Source organism: Plecotus auritus (assembly GCF_963455305.1).
Source record: "Plecotus auritus genome assembly, chromosome: 5".
Lineage (NCBI taxonomy): Eukaryota > Metazoa > Chordata > Mammalia > Chiroptera > Vespertilionidae > Plecotus > Plecotus auritus.
This window is the reverse complement of record NC_137776.1, coordinates 179,959,364-179,978,422: the sequence shown is the minus strand read 5'-3', so window position 1 is coordinate 179,978,422 and position 19,059 is coordinate 179,959,364. Positions and strand designations below refer to the sequence as shown.

At 58.5% G+C, this 19,059-nt stretch overlaps 2 protein-coding genes across 10 annotated transcripts in view; both read right to left on the bottom strand.

Annotated features, from left to right (window-relative positions):
* Positions 1–864: 864 nt before the first annotated feature.
* SLC2A8 (solute carrier family 2 member 8) lies at positions 865–10,633 on the bottom strand. 5 transcript variants are annotated; one of them, XM_080667184.1, is made up of 10 exons: positions 10,505–10,633; positions 10,249–10,411; positions 9,789–9,995; positions 8,465–8,564; positions 6,755–6,954; positions 5,905–6,051; positions 5,707–5,815; positions 5,024–5,197; positions 4,474–4,619; positions 865–2,588 (listed from the first exon to the last, which is right to left on the bottom strand). In XM_080667184.1, the coding sequence occupies exons 1-10, from the start codon at positions 10,558–10,560 to the stop codon at positions 2,451–2,453; spliced, it is 1,440 nt and encodes a 479-aa protein (XP_080523310.1). In that variant the 5' UTR covers positions 10,561–10,633; the 3' UTR covers positions 865–2,450. The 5 variants fall into 5 exon arrangements, with proteins under 5 accessions (XP_080523310.1, XP_080523311.1, XP_080523314.1 ...); XM_080667185.1 differs by having other exon boundaries at positions 5,905–6,048; XM_080667188.1 differs by having other exon boundaries at positions 871–2,585; positions 4,391–4,619; positions 5,905–6,048.
* Positions 10,634–13,404: 2,771 nt separating this feature from the next.
* GARNL3 (GTPase activating Rap/RanGAP domain like 3) overlaps positions 13,405–19,059 on the bottom strand; it is a 107,028-nt gene continuing 101,373 nt past the window's right edge. For all 5 annotated transcript variants that reach the window (XM_080670007.1, XM_080670006.1, XM_080670009.1 and 2 more), the window contains 5 exons: positions 17,588–17,706; positions 17,106–17,244; positions 15,771–15,986; positions 14,990–15,116; positions 13,405–13,868 (listed from right to left, as the gene is read on the bottom strand). In XM_080670007.1, coding sequence (XP_080526133.1) covers positions 13,691–13,868; positions 14,990–15,116; positions 15,771–15,986; positions 17,106–17,244; positions 17,588–17,706 — 779 coding nt within the window. In that variant the 3' untranslated portion in view covers positions 13,405–13,690. The remainder of the gene's footprint in view (positions 13,869–14,989; positions 15,117–15,770; positions 15,987–17,105; positions 17,245–17,587; positions 17,707–19,059) is intronic.

Here is a 19,059-nt window from a genome sequence, read left to right as displayed (position 1 = left end):
AGGGGAGATTCTGTTTCCTTGCCTCTTCCAGCTTTCAGGGGCTGCCTACATTCCTTGACTTTTGACTGCTTCCAGCTGGTGCGGTTCTGCCTGCAGCCACAGGCCTAACAGGTGCTAACCCCACACTGGCCACTAGGCGGTAGCAGAAGGTTTTCTACCCATGGCCCCAGGGAGGAAGCAGAGTGCTTCGGGCTTCAGTTGATGCAATTCCCCATGTGGCCACTGGGTGGCGTTAGGACAAAGAAGCCTTGTCTTAGGTTCCCAGAAGCCAAGATTCTTCTGGAAGAGTTGGGGTTGGGGGATGGGGAGCGGGATGAGATGGAGATGAAGTGACTCTTGGCAGGCAGTGCAGACTTCTACCTTTATCCAGTACAAAGACCTGTCCTATGTGGGCTGGGTAGAGCACAGCTTCTGCTGGACCTGTCTTGTGGGAATGCTTTATCCTGCTCCTCTTCTCTATGGTCCTGTGTCTGACAGTGCTGGGCTGGGCTCATGGGGCAGATATTGGACTGCCAGCTGGGGCTGGTTCTTCCCATCTTGTGCCCCAATGGGAAGGCCCCAAGGCAGTCTCAGGGGACCTGTGAAGAGCACGTGGGTCCACAGTCCTTGGTACCTATAAGTGGGTGCTGGTAGCAACCCAGTGGTATGGGTAGGAGTTGCTGAGGGAGCTGGGTAGGAATTAGAATACAAAGAGAAAAATGTGTAAATATTTCACATGTCCCTTTCAGAGGCACACCTTGGACATCACACCAGCTTTGCTCCACCACAGCCTCATCACCACCACCAGCTAACAGCAACCAAACACTTATTCTGTGACATCCTCAGTTCTAAGTGCTTGACATAATTCATTCTCACAAAAATCCTATGAGGGAGACATCTTTATGCCCATTTTACAGATGAATAAACTGAGACCTGAAGAGGTTAAGTGACTTGTACAAGTCGCATAGTGAGTAGTGCAACTAGAACTGGAACCAAGTCCACTGGCTCTTACCATGCTGCCATGGCTCCTGGCCCCTAGATTAAAGAGACCACAGTAGGACTGAAGCCATGAGGTTTTCTTGCCCACAAGTTTAATCATCTCCCTTGCAGCCTGGGGGGAGGGAGGTGTGTGCGCCACCCCCTGCCTTCCCTCTGGTCCTTTGCCAATCCCCATTTGCAGAGGCTGGGGATGGCCAAGCAGGAGCTGGAAGCAGCCTCTGCTTGAAGTTCCATGTCAAGAAGTTCCCAGGGCAAAGACCTGTCTTCTGTGAGGTGGCTGAGAGTGGGTGGCCTGTTATATTGAGTTGTCTTTGGTGCTGACTCACTGAGAACAGATTCTGAGATGGTAGGGAGCAGGCCCCTGTCCAGCCAGTGTATAACCTTCTGGGGTGCAGGACAAATAGCTTGAAGCAACCCCAGGAGAGCTGCAGGAGAAATAGCCACGTGTGCAGGTGGGGATTTCGACAGCTCTCTCTCAATAACCAGTACGACAAGTGGACAGAAAATTGGTCAGGATGTTGGAGACCCGACCCACGCTAAACAAGCTGGCGTTTGTAGGACACTCGCCGACATGACAATGCGGTTCTCAGCCCCGTCAGTGGCCACATGCAGCGCTAACGACAGTGTAGATGTGCAGTTACCACACAGAAGATGAGCCTACACTTGGACATGACCTTGCTTCTGGAAGGCCCTAGGAATTTGGATTTTGCTAAAGTTGATCTGTCCTGTGTATTACTTCATCCATTTTACTGAAATCAGAGAGCTGCTGCAGGATCTTCCAGAAACCAACCCTGGGGTCCCGTCCTGTTCTCCCCACCGCTCTGCTCCGAACCAATGCCCAGCTCTCCAGCCGCATTACAGCTTCAGAGACAGTGCCAAGGTGGGTGCACACCGGGGCTGCACACCTGGGAAGTGAGCACAGCAGGTTATGGAATGGGAAATAAGCCCACAGAGGTTCTCAGAGGGCCGGGTTATGGGACAGGAAACTGCCCTCCTCAAACTGCGGCTCACCGAGAGGCCGGGACCTGACTTTCTGAGTCAAGTCTTTATTTGGCAACCAAATGCACTCCTGTGAGGCCATGGGCCACCACCCAGCCTCCAAAAGCACCTCCTCCAGAAGGAGAGGAACCAAGCGTCCCCCTCCTCCACTGTCTCTTCATATCATGACAGGAGGGCACAGGAGGCCTGGCCACAGGGCACTGCAGACCCTCCGAGATGTCCCCTCCTCCCCAGTCTCAGAGCAGCGGTGGGAACTGGACCCAGGGACTGGGAACCCCATGTGCGTGGCTCGTGGGGCTGTAGGGAGCTGAGCAGGAGGGAGGGACCTAGAGGATGAGGCTGCGAGCGGCTGCGGTCCTGGATCCTGGCTCCCTGGGGGCTGGCAGGGGCTCTGGGCTCTGGCTGAGGCCCAGCTCGAAGTCACAGGCAGGCTCTGTCCCCTCCGGAGCCCAAACTGTCCTGGGACGGGACTGTCATCGCCCCTCAAAATGGGCTGTGATTTGCTCCAAAGTCTTCCCTTTGGTTTCAGGGACACAGAACCAAGTGAAAAGGACACTGCCGACGCAGAAGGCGGAGGCGAGCCAGAAAGCACCGTGGGGCCTGAGCACCTCCTGCAGAGAGAGGGGAAGCGCCAGTGACCGAGAAGGCAGCAGCCCTCACGCGACCACCCTCACGTGACCACCCTCCCGCGCTGCCCAGGCGCAGGGCAGTGAGGAGGCTGAGCACTGCCCACGGGATGGGCGGTGGGTGCTGGGGAAACGGACGCTCACTGTGATGAAGCGGCTGCCCCAGGTCAGAGACGCACTATCAAGTGACAGCTGGGTTCTCTCCCGGGGTCTGACTCCACACACCTTCCCTCTACACCTGGCGTTGGCCCTGCCCTCCGAGGTACCAGAGGGAATGGGTGAGTGAACAGCAGGTGAGACAGGCAGTGAACACACAGGCACTCAGGGCCCAGGCGTGGAGGGAAGACAGCAGTTCCCTTTGGTTGGAGCCTGTCCATCCTCCCAGCCCAGAAATACAGCCCCTCCCTCCCTAGCTCTCCCTCCTCCCAGCCCAGCACAGCCCCTCCCTCCCTAGCTGTCCCTCCTCCCAGCCCAGAAGCACAGCCCCTCCCTCCCTAGCTGTCCCTCCTCCCAGCCCAGCACAGCCCCTCCCTCCCTAGCTGTCCCTCCTCCCAGCCCAGAAGCACAGCCCCTCCCTCCCTAGCTCTCCCTCCTCCCAGCCCAGAAGCACAGCCCCTCCCTCCCTAGCTGTCCCTCCTCCCAGCCCAGAAGCACAGCCCCTCCCTCCCTAGCTGTCCCTCCTCCCAGCCCAGAAGCACAGCCCCTCCCTCCCTAGCTGTCCCTCCTCCCAGCCCAGCACAGCCCCTCCCTCCCTAGCTCTCCCTCCTCCCAGCCCAGCACAGCCCCTCCCTCCCTAGCTGTCCCTCCTCCCAGCCCAGAAGCACAGCCCCTCCCTCCCTAGCTCTCCCTCCTCCCAGCCCAGAAGCACAGCCCCTCCCTCCCTAGCTGTCCCTCCTCCCAGCCCAGAAGCACAGCCCCTCCCTCCCTAGCTGTCCCTCCTCCCAGCCCAGAAGCACAGCCCCTCCCTCCCTAGCTGTCCCTCCTCCCAGCCCAGCACAGCCCCTCCCTCCCTAGCTCTCCCTCCTCCCAGCCCAGCACAGCCCCTCCCTCCCTAGCTGTCCCTCCTCCCAGCCCAGAAGCACAGCTCCTCCCTCCCTAGCTCTCCCGCCCTGGGGCAGCTGCCTGACTGGCCGCACCTTGGACAGACTCCAGGCGGCCATGAGCATCCCGGCCCAGCCAGCCTCCTGGTTTACTCTCCCACCACTGTCCCCTGCTGTCCCAGCCCTTATCATGAAGGCGACCCTATCCATCTCATTCCTTGCTCTCTGGCACTGTGCACAGCCTGGATGTGGTATGTACCAGGAGACCTGGGGGGTGGGGGGCGGCAAATGACTGAGCAAATGCTTGTCTGTCTGCTCTAACACCATCCCCCCGTTGGCTGGGAAGCCCCTTAGGCAGGGCCGGGTCTGTGTCAAGTCTATCCATGAAAAGTAGCAAAATGTTGAACTGAACTGATGCTCCCATCACCCCTAGAAGAAGGGATGGCACCCTCCTCCATGTCCAGCCAAGGAAGCTGGTTCAGAGAAGGTAAGCAGCACGCCCAAGGCCACTGAGCAGGGAAGTGGCCCAGGCAGAGTTGGAGCCCCGGCCTGAGGACTCTAAAGCCAGAATTTCCCCCCAGCCCTCCTTCCCGACCTGTGTCAACGTCCAGCGGGGAGGCCCTCCCTGCTGTCCTCCACCAAGACAGCCCGAAGGCTCCCGAGTGGTCCAGCCTGGGTTCTCCTCACCCCGGACCAAGACGGCTGATGTCCCCGGATGGAGGGCCAGTCTGCACACAGGCCATTCACTGACGCTGAGTCTTTTGCGAAGAGAACAATCTAAAAGCACTTCTCTGCTGACCGGACGGGAGGCTGCCAGGGCCTGGACTCACCATGAGGCTGCTGAACTCTTTTGTCACCAGAAAGGCCATGAGCCAGTTGGTGAGGACACAGACGCCGGTGGCCACGCCCTTGACATGCAGAGGGAAGATTTCAGACATGAGGAGCCAGGGGATGGGCCCCCAGCCCACAGCGAAGCCTGCGGAACAAGACAGGGTGTCAGAACCACAGGGACCAGACCCCTCGGCTCCCAGCACACCCGGGGGCTGAAGCCTGGCCGGGCTGCCCACATGGCTGAGGGGCCGGGATGCCAGGCTGGGCTCTCCCTCTGCGTCTTCCCGTTGTGAGGTCGCAGGCCAGGCCCTCGGCTTCTCACACTCGGGATAACGATGGGGCCTGCTCAGTGCGCTGACGGGGGGATTGAGAGGAGAAGAGAAGGGCTTAGCTCGGTGCTGGGCCCGTGGCCAGAGCTATAAACGCAGACTTGGGACCTCTAGGGACAGCTGGGACCAGGTAGGCCTGGACTCGCTGGAGCCATCGGAATGCAGCAGTGACAGGATGTCCCCATCGGTCCCTACCCTACCCCCCACCGGCCCCGCTCACCAGCAATGAAGAGGCACATGCTGCCCACCGCCAACCAGGCCAGCCCTACACTGGGGTCGGCAGGCTCCATGGAGACGGGCGCCAGGAGGTCGACGTGTGAGGAGTTGCTGGGGCTGCCCTGCGTCAGCTTGAAGTAGGTGCCAAAGGCACTGGTGCTGAACACCATGACCACACCTGCAGGGGAGGGCGGCGCTGGGCAGGGCGTGTGGCTCCCCGGGCAGGAGTCTCAGCCCAGTGAGGCCACAGCAAAGTGGCCTGGTCACCTCGGAGCGGGGCAGCGAGCAGTACGCACTCAGCACGCAGAGCAGCTCCCAAGCCTCCCGATGGCCCCATTACCCCCATTTCAGAGGGAAAGTGAGGTTCAGAGAGGTCAAGTCACTTGCCCCAAAACCCATGAGCTTCCAAGTCACTTCCCCTCCAGGGCCCTCCGTTTCCTCACGGTCAGCGGCGGCCCAATGGCACCTTCCTTGCAGGTTCATTGCAAAGGTTACGGTGTGAGGCGGTGACGCCGTGAGCGCAGGCCTGGCCTGCAGCGAGCGCTCCCGTTAAATCTCAGTCTTGTCCTCAGGGACACTTGTCCTCCTCCTCCCACAACATGGTGGCCTTGGCAGAGACCCTCCAACCTGCAGTGGGGAGCCTGGCCTGGGTCACCCATTCGCACAGGCTGAGCCCGCGGGCCTCACCTGACAAGGCCAGGAGCAGCCTCCGCCCAGCTCTGTCCATGACGAGGGCCGCCCCGGCCGTGAACAGCACCTGGATGACGCCCACAATGACGGAGGCCAGGCTGCTGTCCTGGGGAGACGGGCAGAGGCGGGTCAGGCAGAGGCCCGGGGACGAGGCCACACCCGAGTGGCATCTGCATGAGGCAGAGGCCTCTTTACCTTGAACTTGGCCTCCTCAAAGATAGTCTCCGCGTAGAACATGACAGCGTTGATCCCCGACAGCTGCTGGAAGACCATGAGGAAGATGCCGATGGCGAAGGGCTTGTAGATGCCGGGCCGCCTCAGCTGGGCCAGCTGGAAGCCCTGCTGGACAGAAGGGGGCATCAGTCTGCTTTGCCCTCTCCCAGGGTGCTCTGCTCCAAGGAGGGCGGGAGCCTCAGCTTCTGCTGGGTCCATAGACAGGTCTCTGGGTCAATACAGCCTCCCCATTTGTAAGCGGAAGGTCCTCACTCCTACATCCCTTCCTGATTTGTTTTGGGGTGGGGGGGGCGGGCACAAAGAGAGCACATGAGCAAAGGGCGAGCCAGAAAGCACCGTAGGGCCTGAATCCCACCAGCCTCAGGCCCGGGCCCAAGTCCTCACCACCACCACCACCACCGGCACCGCAGCCAGCATGTGCTGACTCCTTTTTACACGAAGAAACTAAGGCTTGACAGTGGGACAGTCACCTGGCAGGTAAGTGGCAGAGACTCAATTTCAACCCCTTCCCTACCCCCCCCCCCCACTAAAAACCAAGTCCTCAAGTCCGCCCTGCGTGTCCCTGGGCCCAGCCAGGCCTCTCTCTTCAGTAAGACCAAGGTTCAGGCTTTCCCAGTGACCTTCAAGGCTTGGGCTCTGCTAAGGAGCGGGGCTCGAGCAGGCCTTTGCTTGCTGGCACACAGGACAACACTGAGTGTGTGTGTGTGTGTGTGTGTGTGTGTGCACTTACATCCTTGGGAGTGGCTCCCTGGCTGCAAAGGGGTGATACCTCCCTGACCCCTTCCCCCAGCTCCACCTCCCAGCCCCTCACCTGGTGCTCAGCCCTGACAGGGGGCTCTTCCCAGCCCTGCTCAGAGCCCCACAGGAACCGCATGGCAGCCAGGGCTTCCTGGCGCTTGTGCTGAGTCAGCAGGAAGCGCGGGGTCTCGGGCATGCAGCACATGAGCAACAGCATGAAGGAGGGGGGCACACAGCCCAGCACGGCCAGCCAGCGCCACTCCAGGATCCAGCCTGGATGGGGTCAGATGTCAGAGCCTGGGTGAGCCGGCCCGGGCTTGCTCGGCAAGTGCCTGCCCCTCACCAACACAGAGGCTCAGCTTAAAGGGTGGGGACCTACCTACCTCTGCAGTCTGTTACTGACACTGTGGTTATTGTTGAAATGCAGAAGTGAGACGGGTACTTCATTATGCTCTTCGGCTCCGTGAATATGTACGTAGCCATTATGCAAAGAATGAGGCCCTTGCTATGTAGTGATGGATAGGACATGGCCATTTGTGTCACATTTTGGGGGGGAACAACTATGCACAGTCCTCACAGCGTCCTCGTGCAGACCCTCTGGAAGGCCCCCCAGAGGCAGGCAAGGCTGGTTCGCCTGGAGCCGAAGCAGGACAGGGTGGGGGACCTTTCACTGAACACCAGAGCATCAGAAGTCATGGGAACTGGCGATAATTTGACACCTATGTCTGTTCCACATGTCCATGTGTGTGCACGCAGGGCTTTGGCACACGCCTGGGCCCTGTGGCAGCCAGACTGCTGCCAGGACTCTGTATTATCAGGACGGTAAGTGGGTGAAAAGAAAGACCACGGACCTGCAAATCGACCCACAGGGCACACGGCCAGGCCCTCCCACCCCCATCAGGCCCGAAAGCCCCCAGCTCCCTGCCCTCACCATGTTCTCCGGCCGTCCCTAGACAGTTCTCACTGGGGGCCTGCTGCCAGGCACTTCTCACGTGTCATTTCATTAAACCCTCAACAGCCTTGGACGAGGTGGGGTTTTCTTCACCTAAAGACACGGAGAGTCCAGCTCCCAGAGCAGGGGTCCTCAAACTACGGCCTGCGGGCCACATGCGGCCCGCGTGCGCATAGGAATTTGTTCATAGTGGTTTTTTTTAACTATAGTCCAGCCCTCCAACGGTCTGAGGGACAGTGAACTGGCCCCCTGTTTAAAAAGTTCGAGGACCCCTGTCCCAGAGGCTAAGCAGGCCCAGGCCATGCAGCCAGTAAGTGCAGAGGCCCTCCCGACTGGGGACGGCCAGATGTGAGCCCTGCCTCTTTCTACCCAGTTCTGGTGCGAACACGCTGTCTCTGGCCCCAGCTCTGACCCTCAGGGTCCCCCGGAACCCGCCTCCTTCACGCTGCAAATGCAGTACTGATGTTTCTGAGGGAGACATGCTTGGGCCCGAGCGCCTGGGCTGAAGATTTTTGGGGTGCCCCGGCTGCCCCTTGAATCCTGTTTGTCACTGCACAGTGAGGTGCTGACCTAAGCAGCCAGCTCTCCCCAGACCCTGGGAATGGGCTTCTGCCTAGGAGGATGAGCACCCCTTCATCAGCTCTTCCGGAACTGAGTCACATCCCACACTTCCGGGTCTCAGGGAGGGGGTCTGGCAACCCAGCACCTCGGGCACTGGCTGTGTAACCTCGGGCAACTCCTGTGACTTCTCCTGAACTTCAGCTTCCGTGGCTTTAAAGTGGCCAAGTGGCCATGAACAGGGATCAAAAGAGAAGATGTGAAAACTCTTACCTGCCAGGTAGGCCAGGAGGATGCCTGTGACGACCATCAGCTGCACACAGGAGCCCAGCAGCCCCCGCACTTCCGGGTAGGCGATCTCGGAGATGTAGACCTGTGAGCAGTTCAGGGGAGAGCTGCAGGCCCCGTGGGCCCCTCACTGCAAGCCCCGGGTCAGAGCCTTCCTCATCCCTCCCGCTCCCACCGAGTGATCTGCAGCAGGTGTTTAAAGGGGTGAGGGTATCTATGTGGCTGCTGTGTGTAGGGTGATGGGTGGGTGGGTGGGCACAGAGCTTTGCAAACTTTAATTGTATCACTGCCCTGGATAACACGCAGACCGGTGCCGTAGGTGTGGGTGGGGCCTGAGAGTCCGCCTTTCTAACCAGCTCCAGGTGGCACTGCTGCTGGCAGTTAAAGCAGGAACTCTTCACCTCAGTGGTTATCAGTGACTATGCTCAGAGGCCAGAGGCCTCGCCCTTCCTTCTGGGCTACTCCATGCCTGTGCCCACGGCTTAGGGGTGTTTTTGCCCAGTGAGAAACCCCAAACATGAAATCCAACTCAGCTGCCCAGCAAACGCAGGCGAAATGAGTGGCAGGTGCACAGGGATGACCAGGGAGAAACCCAAGCCACTGCTTTCCGTCTCGATCGTGTTGGGGTGTGGGTGGCGGGTCATCGCAGCCCATGGCCAGCGGCGGTTCACCGGTCACCAGCAATCCCAGCTGCAGGCTCCAAATCCTTCATAAGCCATGACAGGGCTGATGTGCCGTCTCTCTGATTCCTCGCCCACTGCATGGGGTGACCTGCCATTCTCACTTACAGGGGCGGGAACGGAGGCCCAGAGAGGAGCTCTGCCCATGGAAGTGGCAGAGCTGGGATGCCAGCTTGGCTGTGCGGGGTCAGGAGCTGACAGAGAAGCGGGGAAGCTGCGGGAGCCCTGGTGTGTGAGCAGTGAAGGGGAGCGGCAGGTGGCAGCAGCCTTTGCCCCAGGACAAACGGGCAGGACTTTCCTGCTAACTGTGCTCAGTGGTCTGAATGACAAGGGGGATCCAAGCCATACTGTGAGGCTTCTGTTGACCATCCACAGATGCCATCTTATTGGTAGAGCAAAAGGGAGGCAAAGTTAAGTGGCACAATCCTGGGTAATCGCTTCGCCACTGACTAGTTGAGTCTGGACAAAGGACTTCACTTTCGGGAACTTACTTCATCTGCAAACGGGGCCCATTGCAGGGTAAGGGAGATAAAGCAGATAAGGGCCACCCAGGAGGCCCCGGGGAGAACCACATCCCTAGGTCTGCTCCTTCTCCTCGGTCCCTGGGCGCGAGGCTAGGGGACACTCACCGGGGCCACTAGCGAGGCAACGCCGCAGGCCAGGCCCGTGAGGAGGCGGCCCCCGAGCAGCATCCACACTTCTTGGGCGGCGGTGATGACGGCAAAGCCGACCACGAAGGGGACCGTGCAGATCAGGAGGCTGAGCTTGCGCCCGGCGCGGTCCACCAGCCAGCCTCCCAGCACGCCCCCTGCCGCCGCGCCCAGGGTCACGATGGCCTGGGGGGGATCGCCAGCTGAGGAGGGGGCGCCAGGGGGTCGAGACCCAACCTCGCCCTCCACCCCACCCCCAGCGGCCTCCGAGGGAAGGGGTCTGGGTCCCTGGCTGGTGGTCGGGAAGACGGTGATCCCTGGCAGGGGAACCGGGATGTAATCGGCGGAGGGTCTCAGTGTCCGCCCCGAGCAAGGCAGGGGGAGGGTCCCATCGCGCGTCCCAGGGGTGGGCGTGGAGGGTCCCAGCCAGCGGCCTCACCCCGAACCAGGAGGCGGCGGCGTCGCTGAGGCGTGGGGCCGGGGGCGCGGCGCGGCGCAGGCTCGGGATGGCCGGGGAGCTGTATCCGAGCGCGAAGCCGAAGCTGAGCGGGCCCAGGGCAGCGGCGAAAGCGGCGAGGAAGACGCGGCGGCCGCGGGGAACGCTGCGGGGATAGGCGGTCGGTGTGCGGCGCCGGCTCGGGCGCAGCGAGAGGGGCGAGGCCCCGCCCCAGGCCCGGGTTCCCTCGCCCGCCCACCTGCCACTCGGCGGCCGCAGGAGCGGCTGGGTGTCCTCCTGGTCCTCAGGCGTCATGTCCGCGGCCAACGCTGGCAGGTCCTGGTGCAGACACAGGCCTCTCCCCGCAGAGCCGAGGCCCTGGGCGGCCGCGGGTGGGTGGGGGAGCAGCCAATGGGAACGCAAGACACGGTAGCGTCGACGTTGGGATCCGCCCTACAGATCAGAGCAGACCAATGGAAGCAAAGATTCGGTAGGCGGAGCGCTCTGGAACCGCCCCTAGGACAGAGCTATCCAATGTATAGGAGGCGGGGTTTGTCATCCAATAGGAAGGTGGTGCGGGCCAGGCGGGGTCAAAGAGCTGCCCCACCCCCAGGACTTCCAGCCCCTCGCCGGGCCGTTGCCCTAGTCTTGCCATAGTCCGGTCTGCGGTTCCTGCTCCTCGTGAGGAGCCTGGCCCCTCTGCCTGGCCCTGCTCTGCCCACGGAGAGCTGCAGGGCTGGAGTTTCCAAATGACTGTCGCGTGTCACTCTCCTCCCAGACTCTGAGCCTTGTCCCGCTGGGCTGCAGGGGGCGGAGGCGTGGCCCTGCGCGCACCAACCTGCGGGTCACCAGTTGCTGACGGCTACAGAGCCCACTACCACTACGACTAGGACCTCCGGGTGCTGGGGACCCGTGTTGGGCGGGGCCTCCATGCCGCCTGTGTGACTGATCAGGGCGTAAGCGGTGAGCTTCATGCTCCCTGTTAAGTTCCACTCACTTCACAGGTAAACCTGACTTGAATATTCATCCAAATACCTCGCATCTTGCTGGGCGGCGTGGCTCAGGGGTTGAGCGTGAACCAGGAGGTCACAGTTCAATTCCCGGTCAGGGCACCTTCCCCCAGGTTGTGCCTTGGTAGAGAGTATAGCTTCTCATCTTTCTCTGGGCCTGTGTTTCCTCATCTCTAATGGAGACGAGATCTGTCTTCCACGAGTGTTTTGAGCAGGGGCAATGTACATAGACACCAAGCACACGTGTGCGAAGCACTCCAGTGCTAGCCATTGTGGTCATGGTAGCTGCTTGCCCTCTGCAGTCATCTGACTGAACCATAAGGACAGGCAACTTCCCCTCTGTGCTTACGCGGCATCTTGTGCTCGAGCTATAAATTCTTATCCCAGCATTTCTTACTGCTTTGTGGTCACCTGTGTACTTCTCTCCCACCCCAATGCACGTGATCGTCTGCAGACAGCACCAGGTGTTTGCAGAGCGGATGAATGACTCAAACTCCATGGGTAAACTGCTCCGACAGTTTGTTTTGTAACTCAGCCGGCGGGGTGTGTGGAGAGACTTTTGCAGACAGGATACTCCAGTGAGTCCGGCTAGGCCAGCTCTAGCCGGCTCCTGCCCCCTGGCTGGTGGTCTCCCTCCCGTGAGTGTTCAGTTCTTGACCACTAAGCAGCTGTTGCTGCCAGAGCAGCCTCCTGCCCCCTTTATAGCCAAGCACCATCCACCTGATTAGTAGGGTCCAATTCTTGCCCTTTCTACATTCATTCCTCAGATTTGTGACTTGAGTCAAGTCATGGGGTGACTCTAATACTGCCCAATCTTTTGGAAAAATGGTCTAGAAAGCCCTTGATTTTTCTATTCCAGGCTGAGAAGCAAGAACCATCAGGGGAAAAAATTACAGGAAAAACACCCATACGAGCTCATAAAGCTCACAAATTAGTTTAACATGAACAACATCAGCCTGGTCCAACTGTCACTCAACTTGGCTCTGTACGGTGGGCAGGGGAGAGAGCCCAGCTCTGGGGCCAGAGAACTCACAGGTTCCAATCATTGCTCCTTTCTGCGCCTGTTTCCTTATTTGAAAAACAAACAATAATAAAACCTAATTCACCAAACAGATGTAGCGGACTTTGTGTTCCCCCGTATGTGACAAGGACATAACAAAACGCAAAGGAAGGATGGGCGTGCTGAACGCTGCGGAGTCCACGAGAAGACACGTTCGGTTGTAAGCGCCCCACGTGCTTCAACATAAAAAGCACCGTCTTCACTTCGTTACTAATTTATTTTCTGACTCTGGCCTCCTGCCTTCTGCTGAAGGGACCCAGGCGGCCTTCAGCTTGCATTTGCCATCGTGTTGAACCGTGTGTGCGGCAGGCAGGGCGGGGGGAGCAGTGTGCCAGGCCCACGGGGAGGCAGGTCATGATCAAGGTCAGATCAAGGTCATGTCACACAGCTCTCTGCACTTAACAGGGGAAGTGATTTCAAGTGTCTTTTGATGGGTAGTACAGGCGAGAAGAGATCTACTAAAACGGGCTTGTCTGACGAAGGCCAGAGGTAAATGACCTTCTTCACACATTAAACTTTTACAGTGTCAGGGACACTAGGTTCCCCCTTTGAACTGTCCTGGCTGGAGGCTTACATTTCCCTGTTTCATTTGCACCCAGATTCTCTTCTCGCTTGGGGGAGGGAGCAGGGGAAGGCAGATAAGTAACAAGAAGACAGACAATCATTTGGTTCACGTGAAAGAGCAAAGCAGACCCGAGTGAGGGGAAGCCACTTGAGATGCTAGTTTTGATAACTGTTGTCTGGTTATATGATTTCAGAGGAACAATAAGCCCAAACAAAATCGTCTCGAGACTCTTCAGCTTCTTCCTATACCTTATTCTTTTTCATGATTAAAAGGAAAAAGACACAGGCGCTCCTGAGACCTAACCATTCAGCTCTTCTCAGGAGTCCAGGGGCAGGCATGGGGCTGGGGCCGGTCACAGGGACTGCAACAGTAATTGGGCCAAAGGTGCAGAAAGAAAACATTTAAAATACATTAAAAGGCAATGGCTTTTCTTTAGAAAAGAAACACATTATAGGACATAAAACTAATGAAAAAAGTAATTTCCCCACCTAAGTATATAAAATATAAGAGAAGGCTGCCATAAGAAAGAGTGAACATTTTTGATTTATTCAAAGTTTTAATCTAAAACCTCAATGAAACCTACCACCTGTATTACAAGGGGACTGATGGCTCCTGCACAGGAAGAAACCAAGGTCGAGAGACGGCACTGGGCACTAGAGACCGACCCGGACTGGCGAGTGGCAGAGGTTTGGTCCAAGAGATCACGGACAGGCTAGACGCCGCGCTGTGTTGGGAATGATGTCAGAACTGGTGAAAGAGTATAAACCTCCATAAGAAAACGGAAGGTGGGAAACTCGACTTGGACCCTGTTTACTTCAAGTCAATAATGTCTTCATCCGAGGAAGCCGGGAGCTGGAAGGGGCTGCTGCCCCAGACGGGGCTGCCTTCTCTGTCTTCCCCAGGGTCCTGGTCGGAGCCCGTCGAGGCGCACTGGCCCTCGGGATTGGCTTCGGCGGTAGAAGGACTTTCCAAGGAGCCCGATGTGACCCTGGAAGAGAAGAGTCGCTGGAAAAGGATCGCTGCGAAGACCACTGAAGGGGCCTGGTGTCTGGCAGTTTCGGGCTCCTAAGCCTGTCTTTCCCCACCCATTGGGGGAGTGGTGGGACATGCAGGGTCACCCACCACCCCAACAGAGCTTGGGGCCTGCAGCCCGGCAGCCCTACCTCCTGGGCTGGTGGGAGCTGCAAAGGCCAGCGGTGACAGACACCTCGGAGGTGCCTGTGAGGCACCCCACCTGCTTCAGTGCCCACATGGTACCGCCACTCTGCCTCAGACCCTCCCGGGGCTCCCTGGCCTGAGGCTAAGGCTGGAGCTCCCACCCACAGGCCACAGGCCACAGACCCTGCCTACCGACCCCTCCAGCCCCTCCCAGCCCTCCCTGTGTCTCCATGTCTCTCTTGCTCAGCCCAGTGCCACTTCCTCAAAGAAGCCTTCCTCCTACCCCCCCAAAGTAGACCTGTCTACCCCACACCCCCTCACTTATCTCTTTTTTTAAAACTCCTTATGGCGACCCGCACTCCTCTGCATCACCTGCCACCCGCGATCCTGTCCGTCTAGGTTGTCCTTGTTGGCCTTCCCCATAGGCCTGCGAAGCCCCCGTTGCCCATCTCCATGTCCCCACACCCAGCTCGGTGCAGGCCCTCCATGGATGTATGTGGAAGGAATTATGGAGCACGCATGGTGTCGTGTGAGGGACATGGAGGATCTCAGGGGACAAGCCAGTGGGATTCAACAAGCAGTCACTGGCCTGTGACACTGCGCTGCCTGCAGAGCGGCGGCGGCTGTTCCGCTCCCACCACAAGCACCGCAGACGTGCCTTTTCCCGTCACCCCTCCGGAGCGTTTTGTTTAAAAAAATTATGTCAATAAATATGGGGAGCAAAATATAAACATGCCTGACTGTCTTTTAATGAACAGTTGTCAGATTGCTGGTGGGGCTGCCCATCTGTCGGGCGCCCCCTGGCAGGCTGTGCTCTCTGGGGAGCCTCCACGAGGAGCTGCTGGTCCAGGGGCCGCCCACAGCGTCACCGCCAGCTGACAGGCCTCCTGCCAGGGCTGCGACCGGAAGGCCACCTCTGAGCAGGGGCTGCTGGGGCTGCTGGTTCTTTACCTGTCGCTGCTCGTTGACCTCACTGTCCCCGGCGTGGAAGCTCCGCGGCTGTCCTCGAACTGCTTCCGGGCCTTTGATTTAGGCTTCGGTGCTGCTTCTGACCTGGGGCTACCGTCCTCAGAGAGGCCTGGATTGCAGGGGAGAACCAGAGGTCAGAGGTCATCACCACAGAGCTGCCGCAGAGACAGGAAATGCCCTTCTTCTTGGTTGGGAATTGGTGCATTATTGGGATAGTCAGGAAGCAAGAAGATACAGGATATATTTTTATTTATTTATTTAATATATTTTTATTGATTGTAGAGAGGAAGGGGGAGGGGGAGAGAGAGAGAAACATCAAAGATGAGAGAGAATCATTGATCGGCTGCCTCCTGCACCCCCACCCTGGGAACTGAGCCTGCAACCTGCCTGCGCATGTGCCCTGACTGGAAATCGAACCACGACCTCCTGGTTCATAGGTTGATGCTCAACCATTGAGAAACACGGGCTGGACTCCAGTATGTATTTTTTAAAATTGTATCAGATTAGACACCATTTACAAATAGCCTTTCCCCCCTTAGCCATGATTTAGGCAGCTTTCCATACCAATAGATACAGATGGAGGCTTGGTGGGGGTAAGCTGCATCGTATTCCTGGGTATCGGTGCACTGTAACTTAGTTAAAAACCCCTGTCTAAAGGGAAAGTTCCTTTTTAACGCATGGTTTTTGAGGAGGATGACTATCCAAAGACAAAACCAGCTGGTATGGTTACAAACGGGGAAAACCAATAATTGAGAGCCATTACCCAGCAGTTCCCTGCGGGTCCTGCTCGCTATTTCTTTAATCTCCATCCGGGACAGGGACAAGGAGTGCGTGACGGGAATGGCAGCGATGCCCACGCTGATGGAGGTGGGCGGGGTGATGACCTTGGGGACCAGGGGCGATTTCAGAGGTCGCTCGATGCTTCTGCCCACGAGGTTTCTGAGTGGAATCTTGTACAGATTTTTTGACTGAATTTCGCCTGAAAGGTGATTTAGAAAGGAGCGTCAGCACTTTAAGAGAAGTCCACGTTATTGACAAGAGGGTAATTTCTGGCTCCTCAGCAGTTCGCAGGAGGGGAGACTTCATGCCGCACGCTCATCTCCCAAGTTCCCAGCAGGAGCAATGGTGCCTGCGGCTGGTTCTCGGAGGGCACTGCTGTCATGGTAACGAGGATGAGGTGCGCCCACCGCTGGCTACCGGCACAGGAGCGAGGGGCAGCAGCTGTGGGGGAGCTGGGGCTTTAGGGTAACAAGGAGCATAAAGGGGCCTGATGTGGGGAGAAGCTGGGACAACCAGCAACCACAGCAAAGGCCTCTGGGATCCGTGAGGCAAGCCAGGTAGAGAGCAAGACTGGGTGAGCTGAGCAGCGTGCAGGCTTTATGACCAAACCTTTCAGCTACAAAACCCCGTCTGCTGTTCACATCCCAGAAGGAAAACTAGCTTTGCTTGGCCCGTAATCCCCTAGCCCTCCCCCCCTTCTTTCTTTCTTTTTTAATAATTGTTTATTGTTGGAAGTATTACTTATGTCCCCCTTTTTCCCCATTGACCCCCTCCAGCCCGCCCCCATCCCCCCTGCCCCAGGCCTTCAGCACCCCACTGTCTGTGGCCACGGGCCATGCATCTATGCATACAAGGTCCTCGGTTGATTACCTCCCACCCACCCACCCTCCCCCCCTTCCCTCTGAGATTCCCCACTCCGCTCCATGCGTCCATGTCCCTGGATCCACTCTGTTCATAACTTTATTTTGTTCATTAGATTCCATGTATGAGTGAGATCATGTGATTCTTGTCTTTCTCTGCCTGACTTATTTCACTCAGCGTGATACTCTCCAGGTCCCTCCATGCTGTCTCAGGGGTAAGAGATCCTTCTTTTTCACTGCTGCATAGCATTCCCTGGTGTAAACGCACCACGGCTTCTTATCCACTCGTCCGATGCACTTGGGCTGTTTCCCCAAGTTTCTTAAGAATGCAACCAGTGCATTCAGAATGCAAGTTTTTATGGCTTTGAAGAGTGACTTCCTGGGGAGGTAGTCACGTGCTGATTTGATGATGAGCGGACTAAGATGCCTCTGAACAAGACAGTAAAAACGGGGCTCACCCTCCCCCAGGGACGACGGGAACACGGGAGCCTCTCCGCCTGGGGGTGTCTGAGGGGAGTTGTGGGCACTGGCCCCCTTGGAGCTGCCTCCCGACAGGACCTCGCTCTCGGCCGCGGCTGCTGTGAAGTAGATATCCGACTGGGAGGAAGAGACAAGACACGTTAGGGGTGCTGGGGCCTCGGTCCTCACTCGGCTCCTCCGTCAGCGCATCCCAGGGCAGCGCTGTGCGCGATGCTGCGGGAGAGGCCCGCACAGCCCCCCACCTGCACCAAACAGCTGCTCGGGGGACTAAGAGGAGCGCTCTGACGCCCACGGGGGATGGGGGGACGCGCTTCCAGCCTCCGCATCTCCCCCTGGCGTCCTGACACTGCGGCGGTGCCACTTCCCCCCTGACTGGCTGGGAGGGTCCCTGCCCGCCTGCCACCTCCTGGCGCTTGGGCCCCACAGCCCCTCGGATGGAAACGAATCGGGACCTGCTCACCCTGGAGGCCACGAGCTGCAGCTGAGGCACGACCGCTGTGTGGACCAGGTTCCCATTCACCACCAGGCGGATCTCCATGGAGTCGGGGGTGAAGGCCAGGAGGTACGGGAAAGCACAGACTGCAAGGCAGCGGGGCGTCAGCTCCGGCCCCCCCGCCCCCTGTGGCTGTCTCACATTCCTCCTCACTTCTCCTCTCCCAGAGCTCCGCTGCCTCTCCTACTTCGTGGGGCCTGTACCCCAATTCTAAGAGAGCCTCCCTTGGTGGCCACGCTGTGCCTCTGATAGGGGTGCGCTGTCTCCGTCTCCTTACCGTCTTCCCTCCTGCAGTCCTGGAACCCCATCTTCCAGAGGCTCTGCCCAGGCCCTGGGAGACCCCCCTACTGTCCACACCACAGCTGACCCAGCCCTCCCTGGCCTTCCTCCTCTTCAGTCCCTGTCATCAGTCACCCCATCCTCCTCTGTCCTGTGGGCCTGGGCGGGGCCACGCCTTATCCCTCACTGTCCCTCACCACGTCCCTGGGTTCGGTGGGTTTGAGATCGCCCCTCTTCTTGACATCGTTTTTCCGATACTTTACGGCTTCCACACACCACGGCTGCCCTGGTGCCCAGGGATCCCGCTCCTGCCTTTGTACTGGCCCCTCCCTGCCCTCTCCCCTCCACCTTGGCCCCTCCCTTTGCACTCTGCTTGGTGACCCCTGCACTTTCCTGGCTCACCCAGACACGTTCTACCACACACAGCCTCTCACCTCCACCTCTCAGGTGACCTCCCTCTAGTGTGTGGCTCAGAACCCAAGAGCCAGCTCAGCCCGTCCCTGCCTTTTTACCACACCGACCTGTCATTGGCCAGTGTCACTGCCTCTTTACCACACCGACCTGTCATTGGCCAGCGCTCCTGCCTCTTTACCACACCAACCTGATATTGGCCAGCGCTCCTGCCTCTTTACCACACCGACCTGTCACTGGCCAGTGTCTCTGCCTCTTTACCACACCGACCTATCATTGGCCAGCACTCCTGCCTTTTTACCACACCGACCTGTCATTGGCCAGCGTCCCTGCCTTTTTACCATACCGACCTGTCATTGGCCAGCGTCCCTGCCTTTTTACCATACCGACCTGTCATTGGCCAGCGCTCCTGCCTCTTTACCACACCGACCTGATATTGGCCAGCGCTCCTGCCTCTTTACCACACCGACCTGTCACTGGCCAGTGTCTCTGCCTCTTTACCACACCGACCTATCATTGGCCAGCACTCCTGCCTTTTTACCACACCGACCTGTCACTGGCCAGCATCCCTGCCTTTTTACCATACCGACCTGTCATTGGCCAGCGCTCCTGCCTCTTTACCACACCGACCTATCATTGGCCAGCATCTCTGCCTCTTTACCACACCGACCTGTCACTGGCCAGTGTCCCTGCCTCTTTACCACACCGACCTGTCATTGGCCAGCGCTCCTGCCTTTTTACCACACCGA

What these genes read in the sequence shown, in the direction of transcription:
- SLC2A8 (XM_080667188.1), bottom strand. Translation starts at nt 10,560, where the DNA reads ATGACGCCTGAGGACCAGGAGGACACCCAGCCGCTCCTGCGGCCGCCG. An exon ending in TTGCCTCGCTAGTGGCCCCG is followed by an intron (nt 8,565 to 9,788) that starts GTGAGTGTCCCC and finishes AACTGCTCACAG; the next exon opens with GTCTACATCTCCGAGATCGC. An exon ending in GCTGCTCCTGGCCTTGTCAG is followed by an intron (nt 5,198 to 5,706) that starts GTGAGGCCCGCG and finishes CCTCCCCTGCAG; the next exon opens with GTGTGGTCATGGTGTTCAGC.